Source organism: Panthera leo, chromosome D4 (assembly GCF_018350215.1).
Source record: "Panthera leo isolate Ple1 chromosome D4, P.leo_Ple1_pat1.1, whole genome shotgun sequence".
In the NCBI taxonomy this organism is placed as follows: domain Eukaryota; kingdom Metazoa; phylum Chordata; class Mammalia; order Carnivora; family Felidae; genus Panthera; species Panthera leo.
The window spans coordinates 92,826,702-92,851,163 of record NC_056691.1 but is presented as its reverse complement, the minus strand read 5'-3'; the positions used below and the strand labels follow the sequence as shown (position 1 = coordinate 92,851,163).

Genomic DNA, 24,462 nt, shown 5'->3' with positions numbered 1-24,462 from the left:
CCCCTCCCCTGACCTGTCTCTCTCTCTCTCTCTCTCTCTCAAAATGAATACACTTAAAAAAATAAATCATTGTACGCCTCAGAAATGACGTCCCGGCTCTCTACAGTACATGGGTCCCAACGTCACTGTGAGTAGACATTAAATAATCATTTTTAATGATTGGGACTGGACTTGCCAAATGGCAAGGAGAAACATTTCCCTTGGGTGGTGTGCACGCGCCAGCCCCGGAAGCCAGGAAAGCGTCAGGACGCCCGTGACCCCGGGAACCTGCCGCTGGGCATTTGCAGGAGCCGGCGGGTCAGAAGTACCGGCGGGAGAGCCGCGTGGCCTTGACCGACCAGACCTGCGCGGGGGGCCGGAGTGCCGCGTTCCAGCTGTATTCGGGAGACAGCAGCTTGGTGGGCTTGTGCGTGAAAAAATACTTGTTCAGGTGCCTTTCGTAGGTGCTGTTCAGCCCATTCTTGTGGTCGTGAGTGACCCCTTGCAGGTAACCTTCGATGAGGGTTAAAACCTCCAGGGGCCGGCCACCGATGACGGAGCCGTCATAGTAGAAGTCCCCCTGCCCAAACGGGATGCACGCTGCCGATTTGGGCCTCCTCTCGTAAGGGATGTCCTTGTTTTTAAAGTACCACCAGGCATGGAGCTGAGCCACGGACGTGCCCAGGGTCTCCACCCCAAAGTCGTTCTGGAAGACCCTGTTGACGGTCATGCTGAACAGAAAGTCGACTTCGTCCTCAATGTGCCCTAGTATGTGTTCAGCCAGGGAACTCATGCGTGTGAGGTGAAAGTCACCCCACCGGTCTCCTTTGATGGGGAGGACCTTGAAAGTTCGGAGAGGATCTGGCTCCAGGTCCGGCAGCCTGGACAAGGCGTCCACCATGATGTAAAAGACGACTCTGTAGCCGGTCATGAAGTGCTTATTCGCTGATCGCATGAACAGCTCCAGGTACTGGTCCGCAGTCCTGCAAAACACACACACGCACGGAGGAAGCCGCTCCCCGAACGCTCGCGAGAGAGGAACGCACGTCCCCAAACGTCTGACTTATGAGTCACCGACGCTCCAGGACCCCCGACAGGAAAGGGGAGACAGGCCCGGTCTATAGTTTCGACTGCACTGGTCAGTGAGAAAGGACATATTGACCTGGAGGGTCTGGGAAAAAAGCCTTTAAAGTTTTGGAACGACTGTTGGGAAGAAAGAAACTGAACTCCATGGTATCTGTAAAAAGGCAGCCAAGTGGCTTTAACGACCCGGCTAAGGAAGGAGTCTTTGTTTTTGTTCAGGACAGCCACATACGGTGGTTGTGGGCAGCTACGGGCAGCCTTTTGGAGGTAGAAGGTCCCCGGGCACTCATTCGTACTTTTTTTTTTTTTTTTCAGAATAAAACGGGGCAAACCGATGGCCCCTACCTGCCAGTAGCAAGGACAGCCAAGCCTATGGTGAGGTTCTGTCTCCTGTAGTATCTCCCCAGGACCTGTCTATTGAAGGTGCCTTCCCATATGACTGGGGCCAGCCAGTCTGTGACTGTTACAACATCAGGGCGTTTCCTGTTAACAGACGAGAAGCCAGTGAAGCCGGTGCCCCAGCGGAGGCCGTCCAAGCGACACCAGCTGACGCCTACGGAGCCCTTACCACGTGCCGGGCACTGTGTTGGTGTTCATTCGGTCCTTGCAGCGGTCTGTGCGGGAAGCACAATTATGGTCCTTGCTCTTGGTGTGCAGAAACAGAGGCGCAGATCGGTTGAGCGAGCTGCCTAATACCGCAGGGCTGACACATGTGGGTCAGCACGCGAGACCCAGCACCTGCTGCTTTTGTCACCACGCCACCTGCCTCTGGGCCCAGGGACGACCTCCTCTGAGCTCCGGCTCAGCTGAACTGAGGCAGCTCAGAGTCAGAACGCCCTCTGGTATTGCCTGAAGCCAGGGCTGCACGCACACTACCTCTGTGTCCCTATGCTTTATCTTCCCTTCCTCCTCTTTTTCTCTCCCTCCCCTTTCCCTAGAAGATCCAGAAGGTGCTTTCTCTAAACTTCCCCCTCTTGCATTAGGTCCATTAGTGCAATCTGGCAGAAGTAAAAAGTCTAAAAAGGAGAGAGACGTTAGATGTGCTTTCAATAACAGCACTTAAAGCACGCAAAGCTGGTTCAACATGTGAAAATCGTTTGATGCACCTGCCATAGCAGGAAATTAAAGAACAGTAGGATGCCCATAGCAGTTGACACAGAAAAAAACATTATACAAAGTCCAACACCCATTCATGATGAAAAAAAAAGAAAGAAGAGAAAGAAATGAAAAACTCCCAGAAAAAATAGAAATAGAGGGGAATTAACTTGATCAAGAGCATCTACAAAAATCCTGTGGCTAACATCATACTCGACGGTGCAAGACTGAATGCTTTCTCACTAAACCTGGGAATGAGGCAGGGATGTTCACTCTCACCAGCTCACAGTCAGCAAAGTTATGTGAATTCTAGCCATTGCAATAAGGTAGGAAAAGGAAATAAAAGCACCAGACTAGAAAGGAGAAGATAATAACATCCCTATATGCAGATGATTTGTTTACATATAAAATCCTACAAAATCTACCCAAATCTCCTAGAACTAACAAGTGAAGTCAGCAAGGTTACGGGACACAAGATCAGCACACACACAGAATGAATCCATTTCCATATACTAACAAGGAACACGCAGGAACTAAAATTAAAAACACAATGCTATTTGCAGTTGCCTCCAAAAAAAAAATGAAGTATTTCGATACACCACTGTACCCACCAGAAGTCCCTGCCCATTCCCCCCCCTTCCTGTAACCCACGGCAACAACTAATCCACCGTCGGTCTGTGTAGATTTGCTTATACTGGGAATTTCATACAAATAGAATCATGCCGCACGTGGTCTTTGGTGCCTGGCTTCTTTCGCTTAGCCTGCTCGTGGGGAGGTTCTGAATCGTAGCATGGATCAGTAGTTCCTTTCTGTTGTGGCTAAATAATATTCTGTGGCATGGATTTTGTTTATTCACTTGTCAGTCGATGGACGTTTTAGTGGTTTGCATTTTTCGGCGACTATCAATGGTACCGCTATGAACGTTTCTATGCAAGACTTTCTGTAAACATACATTTTTTTTTAATTCTCTTGGGTGTGTACCTAGAGGGGAAATTTCTGGGTCATACTGTAATTTCACGGCTAACTTTTTAAAGAACTGCCAAACGTTTCCAAGCAGCTGCATCGTTTTACGTTCCCACCAGTAGTTCGCAAGAGTTCCAAACTCGCTGCTTTCTCACCAACATCTCCTGTGGTCTAACTTTCGGAATCTAGTCATCGTGCAGTCTTTACACATCGTAGGGTGTGAAGCGGTATGTCACCATGATCTGGATCTGCATTTCCCAGATAACTAATGATGTCGAGGATCTTTTTGTGGGCTTGTTAGCCACATAGTCGAAACAGCTGAATTAAGTCTTGGGGCAACAAAAGCAAAAGCAAACAGCTGGGACGACATCAAACTAAAAAGCTTTGGCACAAAAAAGGAAACCATCCACAGAATGAAAATGCGACCTACTGAATGGGAGAAGATATTTGCAAATGACATGCCCGATAAAGGATTAATATCCAAAATAGTTTTAAAAACCCATACAACTCAACACCAAAAAACAATCCAGCAAGAAAACTAGAGGGGTGCCTGGGTGGTTCAGTTCGTTAAGCGTCCAACTCGATTTTGGTTCAGATCATGATCCCAGGGTCGTGGGATCAGGTTCTGTGCTGGGCACGGCGCCTGCTTACGATTCCCTCTGACTCTCCCTCTGCCCCTCTGCCTCACTTGCGCACACACTCTATCTGCCAAAAAAAAAAAAAAAAAAAAAATGGACAGATGGGGGCACCTGGCTGGTTTCATCAGTACAGCATGTGACTCTCGATCCCGGGGTTGTGAGCTGGATTTGGGCGTGGAGGCTACTTAACAATAAAATCGTTAAAAATAATAATAATAACATAATTTAAAAAAATTAAAAATGGACAGATGACCTGAACAGACATTTCTCCAAAGAAGACATCCAGACGGCCAACGGACACGTGAAAAGATGCTCGACATCACTCATCACCAGCGAAATGCAAATCAAAACCAAAACGGGGCATCACCTCACGCCTGTCAGAGTGGCCAGTAGCGAAAAGACAAGAAACGACACGTGTTGGCGAGGATGTGGACCCAAGGGACCCTCGGGCCCTGTTGGTGGGGACGTGAGTTGGTGCAGCCGCTGTGGAAAACAGTACGGAGGTTCCTCAAAAAAGTCTAAGACAGAAATTTCAAAACAGAAGTAATTCCCCTTCTGGGTATTTACCCGAAGGCAATGAAAACACTAATTCCAAAAGCTACATGGTCCGACATGTTTATAGCAGCATTGTTTGGGACAGCCAGGGTATGGAAGCAGCCCGGGGGTCCGTCAGTAGATGAACAGATAAGACGTGGTGTGTTCACACAACGGGGTACTGATCAGCCACAGAAAAGAATGAGATCTCGCCATTCGTGACGGCACAGAAGGAGCTAGAAAGGTATTGTGCTAAGCGGAACAAGTCAGTCAGAGACAGACAAGCACCATGTGATTTCTCTTATACATGGATTCTGACAAAACAAATGAACAAAGAAACAAAAAAACAGACTCCTTAAATGCAGAGAACAAACCCGTGGTTGCCCGTGGAGGGGGGGCGGGCGTTGACAAAACAGGGGACGGGGAGTGAGGTACAGACCTCCGGTAATAGGAAAAGCAAGTCACGGGACGAGAGGTACGGCACGGGGAACACGGCCCACGACACTGCACTGAGTCTGCAAGGTGACGGTTGGGGCCACACGGAGGGTGGGGGGGTGGGCACTTTTATTGTCTTCTCCGGGGGCAATGTCCCCCGTGTACAGGTCATACCGTCTTCTTTCTCTGCCGGTCTGGTAATTTCGGGTTGAGAAACGGATCATTTCAAGAATGTGGCAGTCTAGAAACCTGACTCTTTCTAACTGACCAGGGATTTCAGCGAGACCATAAATAACAAAGAAAACAGACTTTAGGGGGCTCCCGGGTGGCTCAGCGCGTTAAGCGTCCGACTCTTGATTTCGGCTCAGGTCATGATCCTGGGGTTGTGAGACTGAGCCCCGAGTCGGGCTCCATGCTGAGCACGGAGACTGCTTAAGATTCTCTCTTTCTGTCTCCCTCTGCCCCTCTCCCCCACTTGTGCTCTCTCTCTCCCTAAAATAAAAAAAAAAAAAAAATACAGACTTTATAAAAGTCATTAAACAAAGGACCGTAACGACATAACGAGAAACAGGAAACATACCCAGGGTGGGGGGAGGGAGGTCTGGCTCAAGACTGTTGCAGAGCCAGAGAGAGCACCCAGTCCAGGGCGAGTTATAATGCTGGAACGCTTACTTTTCTTACTGAGTGTCTCCTCTTTTTTTTTTTTTTTAATTTGAGTTGGATGCTTAGCCAATTGAGCCCCCCAGACGCCCCTACGCCTGTCTTCTTTGACCTAATGGCTCTGTCTTGGGGATCTGTCCCACAGATCAACTCGCGCGACAGTCGAAAAGATCGACGTCCAACGTGTGTCGCTGAAATATCATTGCAAAAGCCCCAAACCGTAGACAATCTAAAACCAGTAGGGAGTAGGGTGAGTGCCTGGCGGTGCATGGCCCTGAAGTCCAGTACTCCTCGGCCGTTACAGACGGGGACGGGGCTCCCCAGCGCGGGTGCCAAAATATAGAGGGGCCATCACGGCATCTTCAAGCCACCCCCAAAGACAGTCTGTCACTCACTACGCCAAGACGGTTAAACCAAGTACCGCGTGCCCACATCGACGGCCTTAAAAATTGCAACTCCGGCCGCAGGAAGCCTCCCGGGGCAGCTATGATTGGGTGACCGGGAGAGGCCCATGGCTCCAAACTGGGCGCTATTATCCTCGCGCGGGGGTGGGCGTGTTCATTCTTACCCAGGATGAAACCAGTCTGAGAGCCTGAGTTCTTCTGCGGGAGGCCTGCGAGCGAAGGGAAAACCGAGTTATTATAAGTCACCCGTGTGTTCAGCAAATACTTACGGAGCTCCCGCGGCGTGGGGTGCCGTCAGGCACTGGTTCCACGGCTGTGGCCCTACAGCCTTCACACTGCCCTGGGGGAGCTGAGGAGGCGACCAGTGGCCCCCAGGCTTAGGGGCTGCCGGTGGGGACAGGCTCTGGGTATGTAAGTGGTCCATCCGACCCGATTTGGGGGTCAGCCGTGCCGCGCGGAGAGAAGTTATCTCCGCGCGTCTGGGAGGGGACACGTGGTCAGGAAGAGGGGCAGGGCGAGGAGGCGATGGCCACAGTGGGAAGGCAAGAAAGGGCTTGTCCGCGTGTTCCTGACTTGTGCGGATTCAGCGGCCTCGTCCCCCGCGAGTGGCTGTGCCGTGTTAGTGTGAACGGGCTGGAGAAGGAGTCAGTCGTCGTCTTTGGTTTTCATCTAAGTACGTGATGCACCTCGAGTTCTGTGGTGCTTTAACGAGCGCATTAGGTGGCTTGCTCCCGTAGTGCTGGGACGTGCTGTCCGTAAGGGAAGAAGCTCGAGAGGGCACCCCAATTTCATCATCGGACCCTCCAGGATCAGACTGTCAAAATCCAGCCAGTGCCGAGCTGCACTAAAACCACGAAGTGACAAACGGCCAACTCACCACAAAGTGGCCTTTCTTTTAGAATGTCGGTGTCACGGGCTCCTGGGGTTGTACCGAGCGTTGGAGGAGTGGAAGACGCGGTTGGTTGAGGAGGGGGTCCTGACCTAAAGACACCACCACCCCGGACAGAGGGGCCCAACGCACGGCGGAGCCGGCCTCGTCCCGGGCGGGCGGGGGAGGGGCTGAGCCCACGGGACGCAGGGAAGGGCGCCTGGCTCCCTGCCGCCCCCCGTCCCCGCCCGGTCCGGCCCGACCACCCACGCTGTGTGCCCACACACCCAGCTGCTTGCAATGCGGCCGACTTCACGGAGCCCACAAACCTGCACTGGTTTGTGGTCTTCTAATCACCGAGCAGCAAACCATCACACGGACGTGTGGTCCTCCTGGCTTCCCCGCGGGCTCCAGGGACAACAAAGCTTGCGATGCGGGACTGTCATCTCTGTCCTGCTCCCCGAACACCCCTCTCCTTGGACCTGCCCCCACCACACGCGCACACACACGCACACACACACACACACACACGCTTGCCTAACGGAGACGCACCGTGTGTAGAATATTCCCGAGCTGGTAGGCAAGAAAGCTGACTTTCTGGATGCCTCTGGGACCTTCTGTCTCTGGTTTTCCATCCCTTCTGGCTTGATCACCACTGGAACCGCCTGGCTCCTGCTGGCTTTGCTATCAATCTGCAGGGTCTTTTTTTTTTTTTTTTGGTGAGAAAGAGTGAGTGTGCGCGGGGGAGGGGCAGAGAGCGAGAGAGCGAGACAGAATCCCAAGCAGGATCCACACGGTCAGCGCAGAGCCCAACGTAGGGCTCGAACCCACGAACCATGAGATCATGACCTGAGCCTAAATCAAGAGTCGGACGCTTCACCGACTGAGCCCCCAGGCGCCTGTGGGTCTTTATACAACAAAGCTTCTGGCCACGAGATGCCCCTTCTGGAGGGAGGTTTTCCAGACAAGATACAGGACCCCCCTGCCCCCGCCATGTGAGTTTAACATACACTGCGTGGCCTTTTCAGATGGGCTTCCTGTTCTTTGTGACCCGCATTTAAGGCTCACCCGTGTGTTCGTGGCTCCGTGGCTCCGTGGCTCATCTCTTTTTAGTGCCGCATAACATTGCCTGGTCTGGACGCACCGCACTTTATCCGCTCACCCCTGCAGGGCATCTCAGTCACTTTAATTCTCAGTAACTGCGAATAAAGCTGTCGGTTGTTTGTGGACACAGTTTTGAGACCACTTGGATAAATTCTCATGAGCATGATTGCTAGGTAATTGGAGAGACTGTGTTTAGGTCTGGAAGAAGCCGCCAGACAGTCCTCAGCGTGGCTGCCCCGTGTTGCGTGGCCCCTGCCGCGAACGAGAATCCCGCTGCCCCGCGTCCTCCCCGGTGTGTGTGCTGTCGGGTTCGGGATTCGGGTCGTTCTCACGGGCGTGTGGCGGGGGCTCCTTGTTCTATCTGCAATTGTGTCGTGACACACGATGTGCCCGTCTGCTCCCTGCGTAGCTTCTTGAGCTGTCCTTTCGGATTTGCCGTTTTAATTAGTTGTTTCCTTGTTGTTGAGCTGTAAGAGTTCTTTGCATATTTTGGACACAAGCCTTTTAGCAGATGTGCGTTTTGTGAGGGCTTCATGTTTAAACATGTTCTTTCTCACAATATGATGCCTTTCCAATAGCTCGTGGGGAGAGAGCCCTGCTCCTGAGGCCGTCGTGAGGAGTGGGGAGGAGTCGAGGATCGGGAGAGAGGCGCCCCCTGGGCCACGCCTGCCGCTGTGGCCCGGACGCCGGTCATCGTGGACACAGGCTGGGGCTGTTTGTCTGGAAGAGCAGCCCCGTGCTATCGTCGGCCTTGCTTCCCTTTTCCGTCACGACTCTTATTGTGCAAACTCCCGACGGGCGTCTCCCTCCAGCCTCTGGACCGTCTGCCTCCCCTCCGTCAAGAATGGAAAAGCTCCCGGGAGCAGGTGCTTGGGGTCAGCGCTGCTCCCTCAGAAACAACCCTTAGCCATCGCACGGTGCTTCGTCCCACGGAGGGAAGGGAACTTTCCAGAGTGTTGCCAACGTCTGGCCAAAACCCAGCACCCCACCCCATCTGTGCCAGTCACTACGGGTTGTGATTCCCTGGCATCTATTTACCTGAGACGATGCTCCAGCAGCAGGAAGGAAAACACACATGAAACCAGCACCAGAATCTTTCTCTTCAAATTCATTGTCTCCTGGACGAAAAAGGAGAAGAGAAGATGTCAGATAGTCAACATTCACGTGCCTTTGCCACTTGCAACCATGGTTCACAACGTCTAATCTGCAGACATGGGGACACCAACCACAGCCCCTGCTTCCAGAGCGCTCGGCCAGCAGCACCAGGCCGGCCGGGGTGGGGGTGGGGGGCTCTGTCCTCCCGCAGCTCCTCGGGGCGCCGGGTGCCCCCCCGGGACCTAGTGCAGCGGCCGTGGTCCTCCTCGATTGCTCAGCGAATGCCACCCGCGTGGCAGAAAAGAGACGCACGAAATCTCCCCCACCGCACGGCTGGGAAAGTAAAGCGAGGTCACGAGAGGAAGTCTTCCTGAACTAGGAGGCGTGGTGTGTCCCCGGAGTAGATCTCTTGTTCTTTTCTCTCGCACAGATAGTAGGATGGCTCATTTGTCCCAAGACTAAATGGGGGTTTAAACAAAAACTACGAGCTCCCGCGAAGGTCGGTGCTTCCAGACAGGGATTAAAGCCCAAAGCGTAGGCCCTACATTGAAACGTGGAGCTCGGCTCCAGCCAGCCCCCCGAGCTCACACGGGAGGGTTTACGCGGGGTTTCTGTTCACACGTCTGGAGGGTTACGTGGCCGAAGCAGAGCGGAGGCCTCTGATGCCTCACTTCTGAGCACTCAGTTAACGGGCAAGAGGCTTTCGATCCGCGCTGAGCAGCTCAGTCGCCACCAGCCACGTGCGGCTGCTCTGACCTCAGCTGTCCCCCGAGTGCACAAGACACACTGAAGGCAGACGCAGGGGGAATGGAAAGAAGTAAGGGATCTCCTTAATAATGTCACATTGGTAAGATCTCGAGATTATAATAGGCCGGATCTACCGAACTAAGTGCCGATATGCTGTGAAAATCAATCCACACGTTCTTTTTAGCTTTTACAACGTGGCCACTAGAAAAGCGGACGCTGCAAATGCCGTTCTTCCGCCAGATGGTCCGCTTGGACAGCACCGCCCTGGACACGGCTTTCACGCCCGTGACGGGCAACGGGCCACCGCTCAAATTCAAGGGCGTCAGAGATGCCAGGCAGAGGGGGACGGAGGGGTCTCTCTAGCATGTGCCCCGGTGACACCGCTCCAAGCAGGTGCCACGGTCACCACAACCCCTCGAATTTTTCCACACCCCCCCCCCAAAAGGGTCCCTGTACCTCGGCCAGGAGGATGGAAGAGCCCAGGTGGGTGTTTCCCAAGCATTCTGTCTCCGGGTCTTTGTGAAATCACAGGCCGGACCCTGTGCCCTGCTCTCGGGGATGGTGAGCCTGCCGTGGATGGTGACGTCGGCAGACCCTTTGATGATGCGGACGTCAGAAAGTCAGTCATAATGATGCACCTGCCAGCGGGGGCTTCTCACGGTTGCCAGACGACGGGACCTTGTCCCATCCGAAAGGCAGAGCGTATTTCTAAGCGCTCCTTTGCCTTTCGCTTCCTCCGTTTTCCCTCCTCATTCTCTAGGGACCGACCCTTACCCACCGCGGGGTGTCTTGAATGGTGCGTGTGCTCACCCACACGGCAGAAAGAGCGCGCCCGCTTCTCTTTTCTCGTCCTGCAGGTGCCGTCCACCCCCGCCCAGGAGCGCGTCCCTTGTGCTCCCCGGCAAGCCTATGCAGGACTCCCCTCTCCGACCACAGAGGTGACACGTTTCTGTGCCGTGCGGCCTGTCAGGTCCACTAGCGAACAACGAAATCACAGTCACGCGTGACCCCTGCGTCCTGATCCGTGGTCGTCACACGCGTCTTCCTTTACCCTCCCCTTTGGAAATAAAGGCGTTGTTATTACCGGGAAAGTAACACGTATGTGTGGCGTCTCCACCCCCCGGGGCTGCGTAACAACTTGTCACCGCAGAGTCGCGTGCCCGCACAGCAGAGGGGGCCCGAAGTGCGGGAAGCAGGTGTGAGCACGTCCGTGCCTGTGACCGTCCAGTGTCTACGGAGCGGAACGTCGACGGCCGTGTCCAGAGGCGGAGGCGGCCCGGGAGGACGAGGGCAGTGGGCAGAGGCTGAGGCCGCGGGGGGCCGGGTCTGAGTGAGGGGAGGCTTCTCTCATAGAGGGGAATCCAGCACATTCCACCAGCCAGCGCCCCCCCCATCTTCAAGGGGGCTACAGGTGCCTGTGCCAAGTGCCAGAGGGAGTCGCCGGCATGAACCGAACGCACCCGCCCCGCCCTCGCACTGCCTCGTGGCCCCGCCTGGCCTTTGCTCAGTGATGGAAAGACTCGTACCTGAGACCACGCCGTGGGGGCAGCGCCTTCTCAGAGGAGTCCCTGAGACTGTGGCTGCGGGACTCACCCGGTTTAGGGAACCCCGACTAAGCCCCTCCTCCAAGGACAGCCGGACTTAACATCCTTTAGGTCACTTTGTACCTGCCGAGGGACCGGGGGAGGCCGGGTTTGGTCGGAGGGAGAAGTCGTTGCCTCGGGGGTGAATCAGACAGGGAAGGGGACCCCTGGGAACCGGAGCCCGATAACGAACGACGAAGCGGAATGGGGGGCGGGGCAGGGACCCGTTACTTCGGGTGCCGTGTTCCAGAAGCCACACACCCGAACAGGACAGAGGCGTGGAGACAGAACCGGCCGTAACGGGGGACGGCCAGGGAGGGGGCCCTTCCCCACGAGGGCCGGCCAGCAGGCTGGAGGGCAGCGAGCGCGGCAGGCAGGCCCCGGTCACCACCACTACCACCTGCCTGGTCTGCCTCCCCCTCTGCCAGGAGAAGCCCTGGGACCCGGCAGGTGCTCAGTGAAACAGAAAGTACTCCATCGGTGCATGCGCTGAGACCTGGTGTCTTACACAGGCTCGGGGGTCCCACGTCCTGCTCAGTCCCGGCCCCCGGCCACCAGCCAGCCTTGTGCCCGCACGCAGCACAGGGAGACGGGGGTCCTTCCGCCACTGCTCTGGACCCTGGCCAGGAGGGGGCAGGGTAGGGGTCAGGCCCACATCTGTCCGAACCCCCCTCTCTGTTCTCCAGACCCCAAACCTCAAAACCTCTGTCTCGTTCCGGCCCCTCTCCTGGGATTCGGCACCTCCTGGGCTCCGTGGACCTTCACTCCGAGTCCACGGTCGCATCGTCACGGCCAGGACGGCCGCACAGTGTCCTGCGTGCTTAGCTGCGTGGGCACGACGGTGCTCTCAGGCCCAGACACGTAGGCCAGGCGGGGATGGGAACTGCAGGGCCGTCTGCTGCCCAGCCCCCCGGGGCGCAGAGAGGCCAGCGAGGCCCCAGCATCATCGGGGCCTCTGCAGCCCGCGGGGGCTCCGGCCCAGGGTGCCTATCGCCCAGCCTGCCCGACCCGACCTCCCTTTGCGGCCTCTGACCTGGCTGGACACTCCGTCCAGGTGGACTCCAGGGCGCTCCCGTCATAGGCTCAAGGACATCCATGAGGGGCGGGGGTGGGTGGCAGTGGTGGCGGCCTTTGGCTGTGTTCCCGGCCCTCGGAGGAAGGGTGGGGAGGACAGGCTGTGCTGGGCACAGAGGGGTGGCAACCGTGGAGCAGAAAGGGGTATAAAGGCAGTGGGCCGCAGGTGAGGCCCCCACCAGAGGCCATGGCTCTCTTCCTGCTGACCCTGGGGCTGAGCCTGGTCTCTGCCCAGGAGCTCAACCCCCAGGCCATCGTGCAGAAGAACTATAACATGGCCAAGGTGGGTCTGCGATCCGAGTCTGGGCCTCCCCCGGGGGCTGGGCTACGGGGCGTCTGTCCTCCCTCCATCCAGGGTCTTTGACCTGTGACCAGGCCACTGCTCCTGGGGGCCTGCTTCTCCTCCCCCAGCTGAGAGGGCAGGGGTGGGTCTCTGGGAGGACGGGGAGGTCTCTGGGAGGAGAGGGGCGGGTCTCTGGGAGGACGGACGTGTCCCTGGAAAGGCAGAGGGGGACCTCGGAGGACAGGGGCTGTCCCCAGGAGGGAAGAGTGATCTTTGGGAGGATGGGGGTATCCCTGGGAGGGCAGGGGGTGCCCAGGAGGGCAGAGGGGTCCTTGGGAGGATGGGGGCATTCCTGGGAGGACAAGGGCGTCCCTGAGAGGGCAGAGGGAGTCCCTGAGAGGATGGGGGGGGTCTCTGGGAGGGCAGAGGGGGACCCTGGTAGGGGGCCACACACCCAGGGCCTGCAGGAAGGAGTTACCAAGAAGCCCCGGGGCCATACCGCACGGGCTCCTCGTGCGTCTGCGGGGCCTCGCCTGCAGGTTTCAGGGATCTGGTATCCGGTGTCCGTGGCCTCCGACGACATAAAGCGGATCGAGGAAAACGGGGACCTGAGGGTCTTCATCCGGAACATCGAGAGCTTGGGGGACGGGCGTCTGAGATTCCATTTCCGCACCATGTGCGTGCTGACCGAACCGGCTGCACCCATATCGCGGGAGGGAAGGCCGCGCCCGGGGCCGGGTGGGGGCTGAGGGAGGCCGCCCAGCTCACGCCCCGCTGGTTCGCAGGGTGCACAGGGAGTGCGAGCACGTGGCCATGGTCTGCGAGAAGGCGGAGAGGGACGGGGAGTACAGCGTCAGCCGTAAGCGGAGGCGGGCGCTGCCCCGTCTGTCTGGTGGCAAAGCGCCGCGTCTCCTCGGGCCCTCGGCCCCCGCCCGGGGCCCTAGGGGGGCAGGTGCGCCAGCCCGGGGCTGGGGGAGGGGGCGCACGCCGCTGCCACCCACGCTGCCCAGGGACCCCCGCCCGGAGTGACACCGCTCCCCCCGCCGAAGCCCACCGGCCCACCGTCCGCACCCACGGCCTCTCAGCACGCCCGGCCCACGAGCCGTGGGTGCCGGGTGCCGGCGGCAGGCAGGGGCCGCTCTGAGCCGAGTGTCCACACAGATGAGGGGGACAATACGGTGCTGCTCTTGGAGACCGACTACAGACAGTACATCACCTTCCACCTCCGGAACGTCAGGAACGGGACACAGACCACCGTGCTGGCGCTCTATGGTACCGCCTCCTGACCCCTCCCGTCGGGCCTCGGGGTCCCCCTCCTCTGAAGACAGGCCCTAGGCCGGTGGCGGTCTGGCCACGTCCCGAGGTCCCCACCTGCCAGAGCACCCACAGTCAATCACATCATAGGGTGGGGTTGGGGCTCCCAGGTCCAGGCTTCCGAGCCACGTCTGGACCCCCACCTTGCACCGCCCGTCTGCTCAGGGCACCCCCCCTTCGGCCTCAGCACTGCCCGAGTCCCCCTCCCCCCCTCCCGAGACCTTCTCCACACACCGTCCCAGGGGAGCAGTGAGGGACCCCGGCCCCTGCTGCTGCGTCCTCAGGACGGGTGCCGGACCTGGATCCCAGCTTCCTGGACAGATTTGAGAAAGTCTGCAGAAAGTACGGGCTGGGTCCGCAGAACATCATCAGCCTCGGCAACCAAGGCGAGCCTCCCGCCTCCTGCGCCAGCAGCCCTGGGCCAGGAGTGTTCCGGAGAGTCCCGGGCCTCGGGGCTGGGGGTGGAGGCCCCAGAGAGGCTCCATCTGAGACCCCCCCCACCCCCGGCTCTGTCTCCCCAGATGCCTGTTTCAAATACAGGAGGTAGAGATGCCCACCCAGGCCTGACGGGGCGTGAGCTTGGCCTCAGGGCAGGAGTGGGGGCTGAGGCAGCACTGGGCGCCGTGGAGGAGGCCGGGGGCAGGAGGGGGCCCACTTCCCCAAACCCACCCCTCACCCTGTCTGCGGGGTTTCCCCGCCGAGTGGCGGGGAGCCTTCTGGGGAGGAGCCCACCCTGTGTCAGTGTCCCGAGGCCGCCCTAGCCGGTGACCACGGACTGGGGGCGTAGAGCCACAGAACTCATTCTTTCCAGCGTGGAGGCTGGAAGTCCGAGGTCCAGGCCAGGCAGGGCCACGCTCCTGCGGAGGCTCCATCGGGGGGTCCTTCCTGCCTCTTCCAGCCTCTGGGGCTCCAGGCGTCCCTCAGACCTCTGTCTCCATGTTCATTTTTTTAAAGTTTATTTATTTATTTTGAGGGGCGCCTGGGTGGCTCAGGTGGTTGACCATCCGACTTTGCTCAGGTCATGATCTCGCGGTTCGTGAGTTCGAGCCCCGCGTCGGGCTCTGCGCTGACAGCTCGGAGCCTGGAGCCTGCTCTGGATTCTGTGTCTCCCCTTCTCTCTGCCCTTCCCTGTTCACGCTTTGTCTCTCTCTCTCAAAAACAAATAAACATTAAAAAATACATATGGGGCACCTGGGTGGCTCAGTCGGTTGAGCGTCTGACTTCAGCTCAGGTTATGATCTCACCGTTTGTGAGTTTGAGCCCCACATCAGGCTCTGTGCCGACGTCCCAGAGCCTGGAACTTGCTTCGGATGCTACGTCTCCCCCTCTCTCTGCCCCTTCCCTGCTCATACTCTGTCTCTATCTCTCAACAATAAATAAATGTTAAAAAAAATTTTTTTTTTAATAAAAAAAATTTAAGGGGCACCTGGGTGGTGGCTCAGTCGGTTGAGCATCCAACTTTGGCTCAGATCATGATCTCACGGTTTGTGGGTTTGAGCCCCACGTCGGGCTCTGTGCTGACAGCTCGGAGCCTGGAGCCTGCTTCAGATTCCATGCCTCCCTCTCTCTCTCTGCCCCTAACCCACTCGCATTCTGTCTCTCTCAAAAATAAATAAACATTAAAAAATTGTTTTAATGTTTATTTATTTATTTATTTTGACAGAGACAGAGAGAGAGAGCAGGGGAGGGACAGAGAGAGAAGGAGAGAAAATCCCAAGCAGGCTTCGAGCTGTCTATGCAGAGCCTGACACAAGGCTTGATCTCACGACCCTGGGATCGTGACCGAAGCCAAAATCATGAGTCAGACACCCAACTGAGCCCCCCAGGCACCCCGTGCCTCCATATTCACAGGGCTTCTCCTCTGTGTCTGTGTCTCTCTTCTTCTGTCTCTGATAAGGTCATTTGTCATTGAACTTCTTTTTTTTTCTTTCTTTTTTTTTTTAACAGTAGCTGTGACTTCTTTTTTTTTAATTTTTTTTAACGTTTATTTATTTTTGAGACAGAGAGAGACAGAGCGTGAATGGGGGAGGGTCAGAAAGAGAGGGAGACACAGAATCTGAAACAGGCTCCGGGCTCTGAGCTGTCAGCACAGAGCCCGACGTGGGGCTCGAACTCACAGACTGTGAGATCATGACCCGAGCTGAAGTCGGACGCTCAACCGACTGAGCCACCCAGGCGCCCCTCATTGCATTTAGAGCCCACTGGACAATCCTGGATGATCTCAAGATTCTTACTGTAATCACAGCCGCAAAGACCCTTTTTCCAAATAAGGTCACACTCACAGGTTCTGGACACTAGGATTGGAACACAGACATACGTGGGGGACCCCACTCGGCCCACAGTTTCCTTCTCTGAACTGTCCTTTTCAAGGGCCAGCCGTGTCCCACTGCAGATCGCCCCCTACCTTCCCAGGGACTGGTCCCCCCAGAGTGCCTCATCTGGGGAGCGAGGGCCTGGGGCACCTCTGGTAGGGGAGTCGGATGGAAGGCGGTTCCCCAGCAGAGAGGGACACGTGGTGACCGTCGTCCCTCAGAGATCATTAGTTGCGCAGCTGGGACACGCATCCCGTGTATGGCGGATCCGTGGAGAGTCCCCACTATTCCGTGGTTATTCTGTGGATTTCAAGCGATGGCCCAGCGGGTATTCACCTCAGAGCTAGGGAGGCTCACACACGAGACCTGGACACAGACGTCCGTGGCAGCCCTGTCCACGTCTCCCGCCTGGAATCGGCCCAGCAGCCGCCCTCGGGAGAAGGGTGACTGAACGTGCCACGGGCCACAGCTCCGCGTGGACAGGCACAAGCTGGACGGCCTCAAGGCCGTGGGGTCGGGGAAGGCAGGCAGCCCCAGAAGGAATCCGTGTGTAGAATAGTCTCAAAATGTCAAAACCACATCAACAGGGAACCCTCCGTGACCTCCAGGGGTTAGGGGTGGGGAGGGGCGAGAAGGCAGCAGGTGTGGCTTAAAGGGGCCACAGGAGGGGGTCCCCCCGAATCCGGACTGCGGTGGGGCGTGTGGCTTTCCCTGCCAGGGAAAAGCACAGAACTGAGCGCACAACCCACACTCCACGCGCAGGAGCAAGTCTGCGGGGGCAGGGCGTGGAGGGGACGGAGTGCAGGACAGTAGCATCGGGAGGACAGGTGACGGGCGCCGGGGGTCTCTCGAATCTGTTCACACAGGTGCCTGTGAGCCTACAGTTAACTCCAAATAGAAGGTGAAAAAGAGAAAGTGTCTGCCTTTCTTTCCAAGTCAGCCTAGAAAATGCTAACAGGCTCCTTCTGCACTGTCCCCACCCTGGGGCCCAGCCCCAGGCCCCACCACCCTCGCTTGCCCCCTCGCTGCCCACCGGGCTTCCCCCACCTCCCCTGCTGCCCCTCAGAGCAGAGACCAAACTCCCCACGCGTGCTCTGCAGACGCTTAGCCGGCTGCCACACAGCCCCAGGGAGGGCAGCCGGACAGGGCAAGGAGGGGGCTCTCCTGGCCCCTCAGCACCCCAAGTGTCCACAGGTGAGCACAGCCTGACATCTCCCCACAGCCCACTGATCCAGAAATCTCCAGGATGGAGACACGGGCTGGATGGCCCTGGCTGGGGTCAGCAGGACAGGTCGAAAGCCAGCGGCCACCCTCAGGGGGCCCGTCCTCCGGGGTCCCCGGGGGAGCAGTGTCTGTTCATAACAGCTGAGTCGGCTGCTTTAGGACCAGGGCTCAGGCGCTCCAGGCGGCTGATGGAGAGCTTTGTGCCCCTTCCAAAGGCGCCAGACGCACCCAGCACTCCCACGGCCCACCCGGCCTTCTGGCTCTTTGCCCAGAAACTCAGTCCGGCCTGCGGGGCCTGGAGGAGGAGGAAGCTGCCCGCTCGCGTGGGAAGTTGCATTTGGGGATCAGAACGGGGGCTTCCCGGGATGGATGCTAGGACGTGGCAGATAACAGGGCTTGAAGAGACCCCAGGGCCACCACGGAGCACCGCCCACCCCAGAAGAAGGTCCAGAGGAGCACAGAGCCCAGGCGCGGTGGGCAGGGAAGCCGGGCCCATGGTCTCGGGGTCGGGGGGAAAGCAGGACTCGGCGGGGCATGAAGGAACCACCAAGAGACCGTCATTGGCACAGGCTTTGGGGCAGCTGAGGTCCACCTGCAGTGAGTGAGTGGGACCTGAGGGGTGAGTCTGGCATGATCAAAATTAAGCAGGCTTGTTCCAGGAGGGTAAGTAGAAAAGTCGCCCCGTCACCCCCAGAATGCCAGTGTGATGCTAAGGGGAACGTGCTTGACCCAAAACGACTTTACTTCCAGGGGAAAGGCCGTCCATAACCCTGACGACACCTGCCCGCCGACTGCACCGGTCCCATCGCGCTTCTAGTGGCTGGCTGCAGAACCAAGGCGGGGCAGGGCACCCAGTGGCATCGGTCAGGACACCAGCGGGGTGCCCCGGGACACCGCTCCCCACGGCGGCACGGATCCCCACTGGAGCAGCCTGTGCCAGCCCAGCGTGTGCATGGGAAGCCCTAGGACAGCTCCACGGTCCTGCGCCCTAAGGACAGAGGGGTCAGACCACACGGCCCTGCGGGGGGAGGACAGGAAGGAAGGGCTGCCCCCCCTCCCGCCCCACAGTGGTGCACGGGGTGGGCAGAGCTTGCAGGCACGGAGCGGTCTTCTTTCAACTTTGATTGCCCCCACGGTTTTCCGGAAGGCTGCATTCTCCTCTCTCGGCTTCGGAGGAGAGAAGGCAGGAGGTCGGTCTCCTGGTGGGTTTTATCCAGAACACTGATGTGCATAATGAGGACCCAACGCCTCATTCCTGCTTCCCCAGAGACCCGGGAGGGGTGGAGGCCCCGGCAGAGGGGACGCTGGGCACGGGGACCCCGGTCCCTGCTCAGGTGAGGCTGAGAGCAGAGGAGACCCCGAGCCAGGCGGGCAGCCCATCGAACGCTCACTCTTTCCTTTCCAGGAACAGAGCCTCACGTGGGCTGCTGGGTCTGGACTGGGGACACTTCTGCTGGAAAGAGGGCCAAGGAGGAGAACCAGCCACGGACTTGACAGGTCAACACGTGCACGTCCAGGACAAAGGGGGTTTTGGAATAAGTAATATCCGGCAAACAGGTAACCTCCCACGCTAGGCGAAGAGACGGCCGGTTCTGTCCAACTAAATCAGGTGCTTGTCTGGGGGATGGGAGAGGGCGGGCGGGGGACAGCTCACCAGAGCAAAGGTCCCCATCCTGTACCAATCAGTGCCACCCCCAGGCCTGGCACCGCTCCGTCATGCAGCAGCCAGACCCTCCCCTGGCTGCAGGGCTGGGATGGCTCGAGTAGGAGTCCCTGCTGGGACCTGCAGCTCAGGCCACGCCTCCCTGAGCCCCTGCCACCGGGGGGGGGGGGGGGGGGGGGGCGGGGGACACTGTCCCGTGACCTCATGCACCTCCAGCGGCCTGATATCCTGCTTTTGAAGCCCTCCCGAGCCTGGAGTTTTTCAGGTGTTCCCAAGGAAGGTGCCTGGAATCACCCCCTCCCTCAGTGAGCCACGGCTGCCACGTGGGGCCGTCCAGAGAGGTCAGGGCGTCACTGAGCACATGGGGCGGGAGCTGGGGGCGGGAGCTGGAGGCGGTGGCGGATGGCACTGGCCCCCGCTCAGCGCTCCCGGCAAACGCCGGGCTGTGGGGACCAGGGCCAGGCCGGGCGGACGGCAGACACGGAAGATGGACCCGGGGGGCTGCAGTGCGGACGGCCGAGCCCCCCTGGGCTGTGCAAACATGCGGCAAACCCACGGGTGGAGTCGGGAAAGCGGTCTACTGCGCCCAGAGGCCATAGGGAAGTTTCCAGATGGACATCCTATAAAGAGCATTGGGATGGGCAGGGCCGCCTCGGGTCAGAGCCCAGATGTCTGTGAGCACCGCCTTCCCCCGTGGCAAACCTCTCACGGCCACGTTGGAGGCAGAGTCCCAGGCAGGTCCCCGTAGCTCTGACACACGGACACGCACCTCCCCGGGGCGAGGGGGGGGGGGGGCGCTGGGACCTCTCCCTCCCTCTCACCCGGCCCTTGGGGGACATCTGAGGTGCTGGTCGGGACACACGGCTAGACAGGCGCTTGGGGGCCAGGGTCCCCCAGGGGTGGGGCCTCTCGGTGCTTGTTCACGTCTGTAGAGGCCAAGGTTGAGGCCCAGCTGGGAAACGGCTCAGAGCAGCCGCCTAGAGTCTGGTCAAGGACAACACCTTTGTCCCCTGGCCCCCAGTATTCACAGTCCCCCAGCAACGCCCACCAGCAGAGGCCGCGTTGTCAGGATCCCTGTCAGCCGAACGCAGGACCCACAGTCCCCAAGCCACAGGCCCGGCCACAGCCTCTCGATAACTTGCTCCCCGAGGTCGACCTCCAACCACTGAATTCAGTTTTGTAAGCAGGGTCTAGCTCAGCCTTCCAGAGAACGTGGCAAGCAGGGGCCAGGTGTGAGGGGGCCAGAGAGGAGCCCTGCCGCAGAGATCCTGCACGGCAGGGTCAGGGGTCAAGGCCGTGACACAGGGAGAAGGGTGGGCAGAGGCGTTAACCCTGGTCCGTCCACCTCACCCACAGACCCAAGTCCCCAGAGGCACGTATACGGCCTCCTCGTCGTCCACGTTCCCAGCCCCACGCCCGTCACAGGCCCCGGAAGGTAACGCGAAGGGTCTGGCGAACGAGGGTGGGTGGTCTCGCACGCGGCACCGGTCCCCCCGGAGGGCTGGTGGGGGCCACCTGGAAGCCCTTGGGCTGAGGGCCGGCTGACAGGTGCAGCCAAGCTGGGCCCAGAAGAGAAAGACGACAGACTCGGGACCCTTGTGTGGGAGGGCCCCTCGGGGCACGTGGGGATGATGGACGGGAAGGAGTTCGGGGCTCAGGCCCCCGGGACGGACGGCAGATTCGCAGGGGACAGCACGGACGCCCTGGCAGCGGGCCGTGCGTGCTCCAAGTCCTGCTCTGCCTGACGCTGGGGTTTAACCGGGGCGCTGCGAGGCCTCGGGCAGGGAGGCCCCGGCGAGGGGCCCCTCTGCACCCGGCCGGGGACACGCGCGCGACTGGAGCTGCCCTGGGCACACTTGGCTCCAGCCTCGGGGAGGAAACCGAGCTCGGCGTCCGGCGAGCAGACCCACGGCCGGCGGCACGGGCCTGGGGACGCTCCCCGCTCCCTTCTGTCCTCAGACAAGAGGCTCCAGGTCCTTCTGGGTGGCCCCCGCCCCCCGCAGCCAGGCTCGTGGCACTTGGTCATCGATCCAAGGCAGCGCGGTGGCAGGTCCAATCAGCACTACCATCTAGAGGGGCCCTGGGGGGGCCCGGAACAATGGCTCCTGCCTGCACCGCTCAGAATTCCCCCTCCCCCCGCCCCCGGCCCGAAATGAGGCCGGGGGCTGCTGGGTGCGCCAGGGCGTGAACCCAGGACGCTTCTCGCGGCACAGCCTTCCCTGACACAGGCCACCGCAGGTCTGTCGTCTGTCTCTCACGACTGCCCCCAGAGGGCCGAACTCAGGGGCGCCCGCCTTCCGGCAGGAGGAGGGGGCGGGCCAGCAGCAGGTCCCGGGCCTCCAGAGCAGGGCCAGGCTGGGCGGGGCCTGCCCGTGACTCCTCCCAACCCCGGTCACTGGGCGGGGGAGGGGGGGTCAGGGGCCACCTGAGCCGTGGGGAGGCGGAGGGGCCTGGCTCCCCCTCTCTCTCCGACAGCCCCACGAGGGGGCTGTGGCGCTCCACTCTCCTCCCGGGGGCGCCCTGAGACCCAGAGCCCCGCACTGGCTTCTCCGGGGCCTCCTGCGCGGCCTGGTGCTGGGACCCAGGCCCAGGCTGCTGGAGCCTTCTCCACGCGCAGCGCCCCTTCCGCTCGGGGCGTCCGGGACGGACTCCTGGTTGCGGCCGGCCTCCTACCGTCCAGGCGCTCGGGCCGACGGCTCCGAATCACCCCCGGGTCCCGCGCCCAGAGCCCCCAGCCGACCCCCCAGCGGGCCACCCCGTGTGTCCTCCGCACCCCCGGCTACCACGTCCCCCTAAACCGTGGGTCTGCGTTCTGCTTCCAGCGACGCGGGGCGGCGGCAATGGGGCGCGTGGAGAGGGAAACGAGCCGACGAGCCACGGAAGAGACGAACGGCCATCTGAAGGGACAGGAGAGGGGACGGGAGAGGGACCACGAGACGGCAGAATGGGACACAGCTGACACTGGAAGAAGCAGCCCCGGGTGAGCTGCCATTGTCCCTCCTCCCCTTCCCCTCCCCCTCTCCCCCTCTCTCCCTCCCTCTCTCCCCCTCTCTCCCTCCCTCTCTCCCTCCCTCCTCCTCCCTCTCTCCCTTTCCCTCCCCCTCCCCTCCCTCTCCCCCCTCCCTCCCCCTCCCCTTCCCACTCTCCCTCCTCCTTTCCCTCCCCCTCTCCCCCTCCCCCCTCTTCCTCCCTCTCCCCCTCCCCCTCCCCCCCACCCCCTCTCCCTCCCTCCCCTTCCCTCTCTCCCTCCTCCTTTCCCTCCCCCTCCCCCCCCTCTCCCTTCCTCTCTCCCTCTCCCTCCCTCCTCCTCCCTCTCCCTCCCCCTCCCTTCTCCTCTCCCCCTCCCCCCTCTTCCTCCCCCTCCCCCTCTCCCTCCCTCCCCTTCCCTCTCTCCCTCCTCCTTTCCCTCCCCCTCTCCTCCTCCCCCTCTCCCTCTCCCCTCTTCCCCCCTCTCCCTCCCTCACTCTCCCTCCCTCCTCCTCCCTCTCTCCCTTTCCCTCCCCCCTCCCCCTCCTCTCCCCCTCCCCTTCCCTCTCTCCCTCCTCCTTTCCCTCCCCCTCTCCCCCTCTTCCTCCCCTCTCCCCCTCCCCCTCTCTTCCTCCCCCTCTCCCTCTCCCACGCTTTGCTCCACACGACAAGCCTCAGGGGTCTGACTGCAGACCCCATCACTGCTGCGTGGCCTCGGCCACCATCCTGCCCCCTCTCGGCACGGGGTCCCCAGCAGGGCTGCTGTCACTGGGGCGCCCCCTCAGCTGCCGCCATTGACTCAGCGTCCAGGCATCGGAGGGGGCCAGACCTGGAAATGCAGTCCAGGAGCAAGGAGGACCGAGGCCACCCTCAAGGGGATCGATTGACGCGTTTGTCAAATTCCTAGAACCCCACACGGAGAACAGTGACTGCCACTGTGGGAAAATCATATTTCCATTTAAAACATGATGGGGCTCAGTTCTTGATTTTGGCTCGGGTCGTGATCTCATGGTTCCTGAGTTCGAGCCCCACATCTGGCTCTGCGCTGACAGCGCGGAGCCTGCTTGGGATTCTCTCTCTCCCCCGCCCCCTCTCTCTGCCCCTCCTCTGCATGCGCTCTCTCTCTCTCTCTCTCTCTCTCTCTCTCTCTCAAAATAAATAAATACACATCAAGTAAGTAAGTAAATGAGGCACCATGCAGACCCTATGCCTGTTCCCCCGCAGTCTGGGACCCCATCACACACCCCAAGTTCCTGCGGGAATTCGAGTCCGTCTGTGAAGGCCTCAGCCCGCCCAAGAAGCAGAGGGTGGTTCTGGGCCCTCACAGTAAGGCCTGTTCCTCTCCCACGCCCTCAGGACCCCTTGGTTCAGCGGCCGCCCAGTGGCCACAGGTGGGCCGGGGGCGGGCGGGGGCTCATTCCAGGTCACTGTGTCCCCTCAGATCGCCGCGAGAATTTCAGAGACTAGGGCCATCGGCCCCAAACAGGTGGGTGGCGCCTCCCTGCAGCTGGGCCCCGCCGGGCTTCTCCAGGGCCCGAGTTACACAGAAGGGCCTGGGAGGTGGACGGAGCCCCTCCCCTGACCCCTGGGCCGCCTTTCAGAGCCCAGACCTGCCCCCACCTCGTGTGCTGTCCCTTCCCTGATCTCTGCCCCCATGGGCAGAGAGCCAAGAAGTGGGGTCTCGGGTACACAGGGACTTAGACTTGGAGGTTCAAGGTGCTCAGCCCCCCTCCCCGTCTGCAAACCCTCCAGGGATTCTGCCGAGAACACCCACCTGCGCGTCCGTGTGCGGCCCTGCGCAGCCTGTCCCCACCGCGCAGGCCCCCCTGCTACACGCTTCGCCCCACCCCCGCACTGTGGCCCCTCCTTGCACAATAAAGGATATTCCTTCTAGAGATGACTGTCGGTGGGTCAAAATTTCTTCTGGGGCTGCAGAAACGAGCAAAGGAAAAGATGAAAACGCCACCCCCAATCGGAGCACTTGAGCAGAAGGGGTCAGAGCCCTCCCCAAAGCTGAGTGACCACAAAACTCAGTCATATCGCCAAGGGACGAGGCACACGGTCACGACGTTTTCACTCTTTCAAATGCGCAGACGCACGTCCATGAGGACTCTCTCGGCTTGAAATGACGGAAAATCTTAGGCACGCACGTATAGCTCTAGCAGTAAATGGGATGTGTTGGCTCTTACACGTGAAAGGCGCTTGGATGGGCTGCTTGCAGGCATGGCTGTATCCAGGGGGAGAAAGGCCATCTTCCGCCGCCTCTTGCCTCTCCTTTCTCTCGTTTTCTCCATTCTTGGGCTCCACCATGGCTGCCGGCAGACCACCTCCTCCTTCCTCGAGATGCAGTGAAGTGACCTCACGCCTCTGCAAAGCCCCGCAGAGGCCTCTGCACTGCGGCCTGAGGGCCTGCCCGGGTCCCAGCCCCTCCTGTGTT

General features: G+C 59.7%; 3 protein-coding genes across 12 annotated transcripts; 2 read left to right on the top strand and 1 right to left on the bottom strand.

The window, feature by feature from the left end:
* Positions 1-85: 85 nt before the first annotated feature.
* On the bottom strand, positions 86-12,298 carry GLT6D1 (glycosyltransferase 6 domain containing 1). Of its 9 annotated transcripts, XM_042912960.1 has the most exons (7): positions 10,416-10,772; positions 10,062-10,200; positions 8,802-8,881; positions 5,956-6,000; positions 1,631-1,707; positions 1,408-1,545; positions 86-962 (listed from the first exon to the last, which is right to left on the bottom strand). In XM_042912960.1, exons 2-7 carry the CDS (start codon positions 10,105-10,107, stop codon positions 299-301), a joined length of 1,050 nt encoding a protein of 349 aa, XP_042768894.1. In that variant the 5' UTR covers positions 10,108-10,200; positions 10,416-10,772; the 3' UTR covers positions 86-298. The 9 variants fall into 9 exon arrangements, with proteins under 9 accessions (XP_042768894.1, XP_042768896.1, XP_042768893.1 ...); XM_042912962.1 differs by lacking the exon at positions 10,062-10,200 and having other exon boundaries at positions 10,416-10,770; XM_042912959.1 differs by lacking the exon at positions 10,416-10,772 and having other exon boundaries at positions 10,062-10,401.
* Positions 12,299-12,364: 66 nt separating this feature from the next.
* LCN9 (lipocalin 9) lies at positions 12,365-14,597 on the top strand. 2 transcript variants are annotated; one of them, XM_042912969.1, is made up of 6 exons: positions 12,366-12,545; positions 13,085-13,221; positions 13,331-13,404; positions 13,707-13,817; positions 14,144-14,245; positions 14,381-14,597. In XM_042912969.1, the coding sequence occupies exons 1-6, from the start codon at positions 12,450-12,452 to the stop codon at positions 14,404-14,406; spliced, it is 546 nt and encodes a 181-aa protein (XP_042768903.1). In that variant the 5' UTR covers positions 12,366-12,449; the 3' UTR covers positions 14,407-14,597. The 2 variants fall into 2 exon arrangements, with proteins under 2 accessions (XP_042768904.1, XP_042768903.1); XM_042912970.1 differs by lacking the exon at positions 14,144-14,245 and having other exon boundaries at positions 12,365-12,545.
* A 1,890-nt stretch (positions 14,598-16,487) lies between these two features.
* On the top strand, positions 16,488-23,920 carry LOC122204620. Its single transcript, XM_042912132.1, has 7 exons — positions 16,488-16,614; positions 17,668-17,718; positions 20,415-20,493; positions 20,581-20,774; positions 21,534-22,038; positions 23,467-23,511; positions 23,778-23,920. Exons 1-7 carry the CDS (start codon positions 16,488-16,490, stop codon positions 23,917-23,919), a joined length of 1,143 nt encoding a protein of 380 aa, XP_042768066.1. The 3' UTR covers position 23,920.
* The last annotated feature ends 542 nt before the right edge of the window (positions 23,921-24,462 follow it).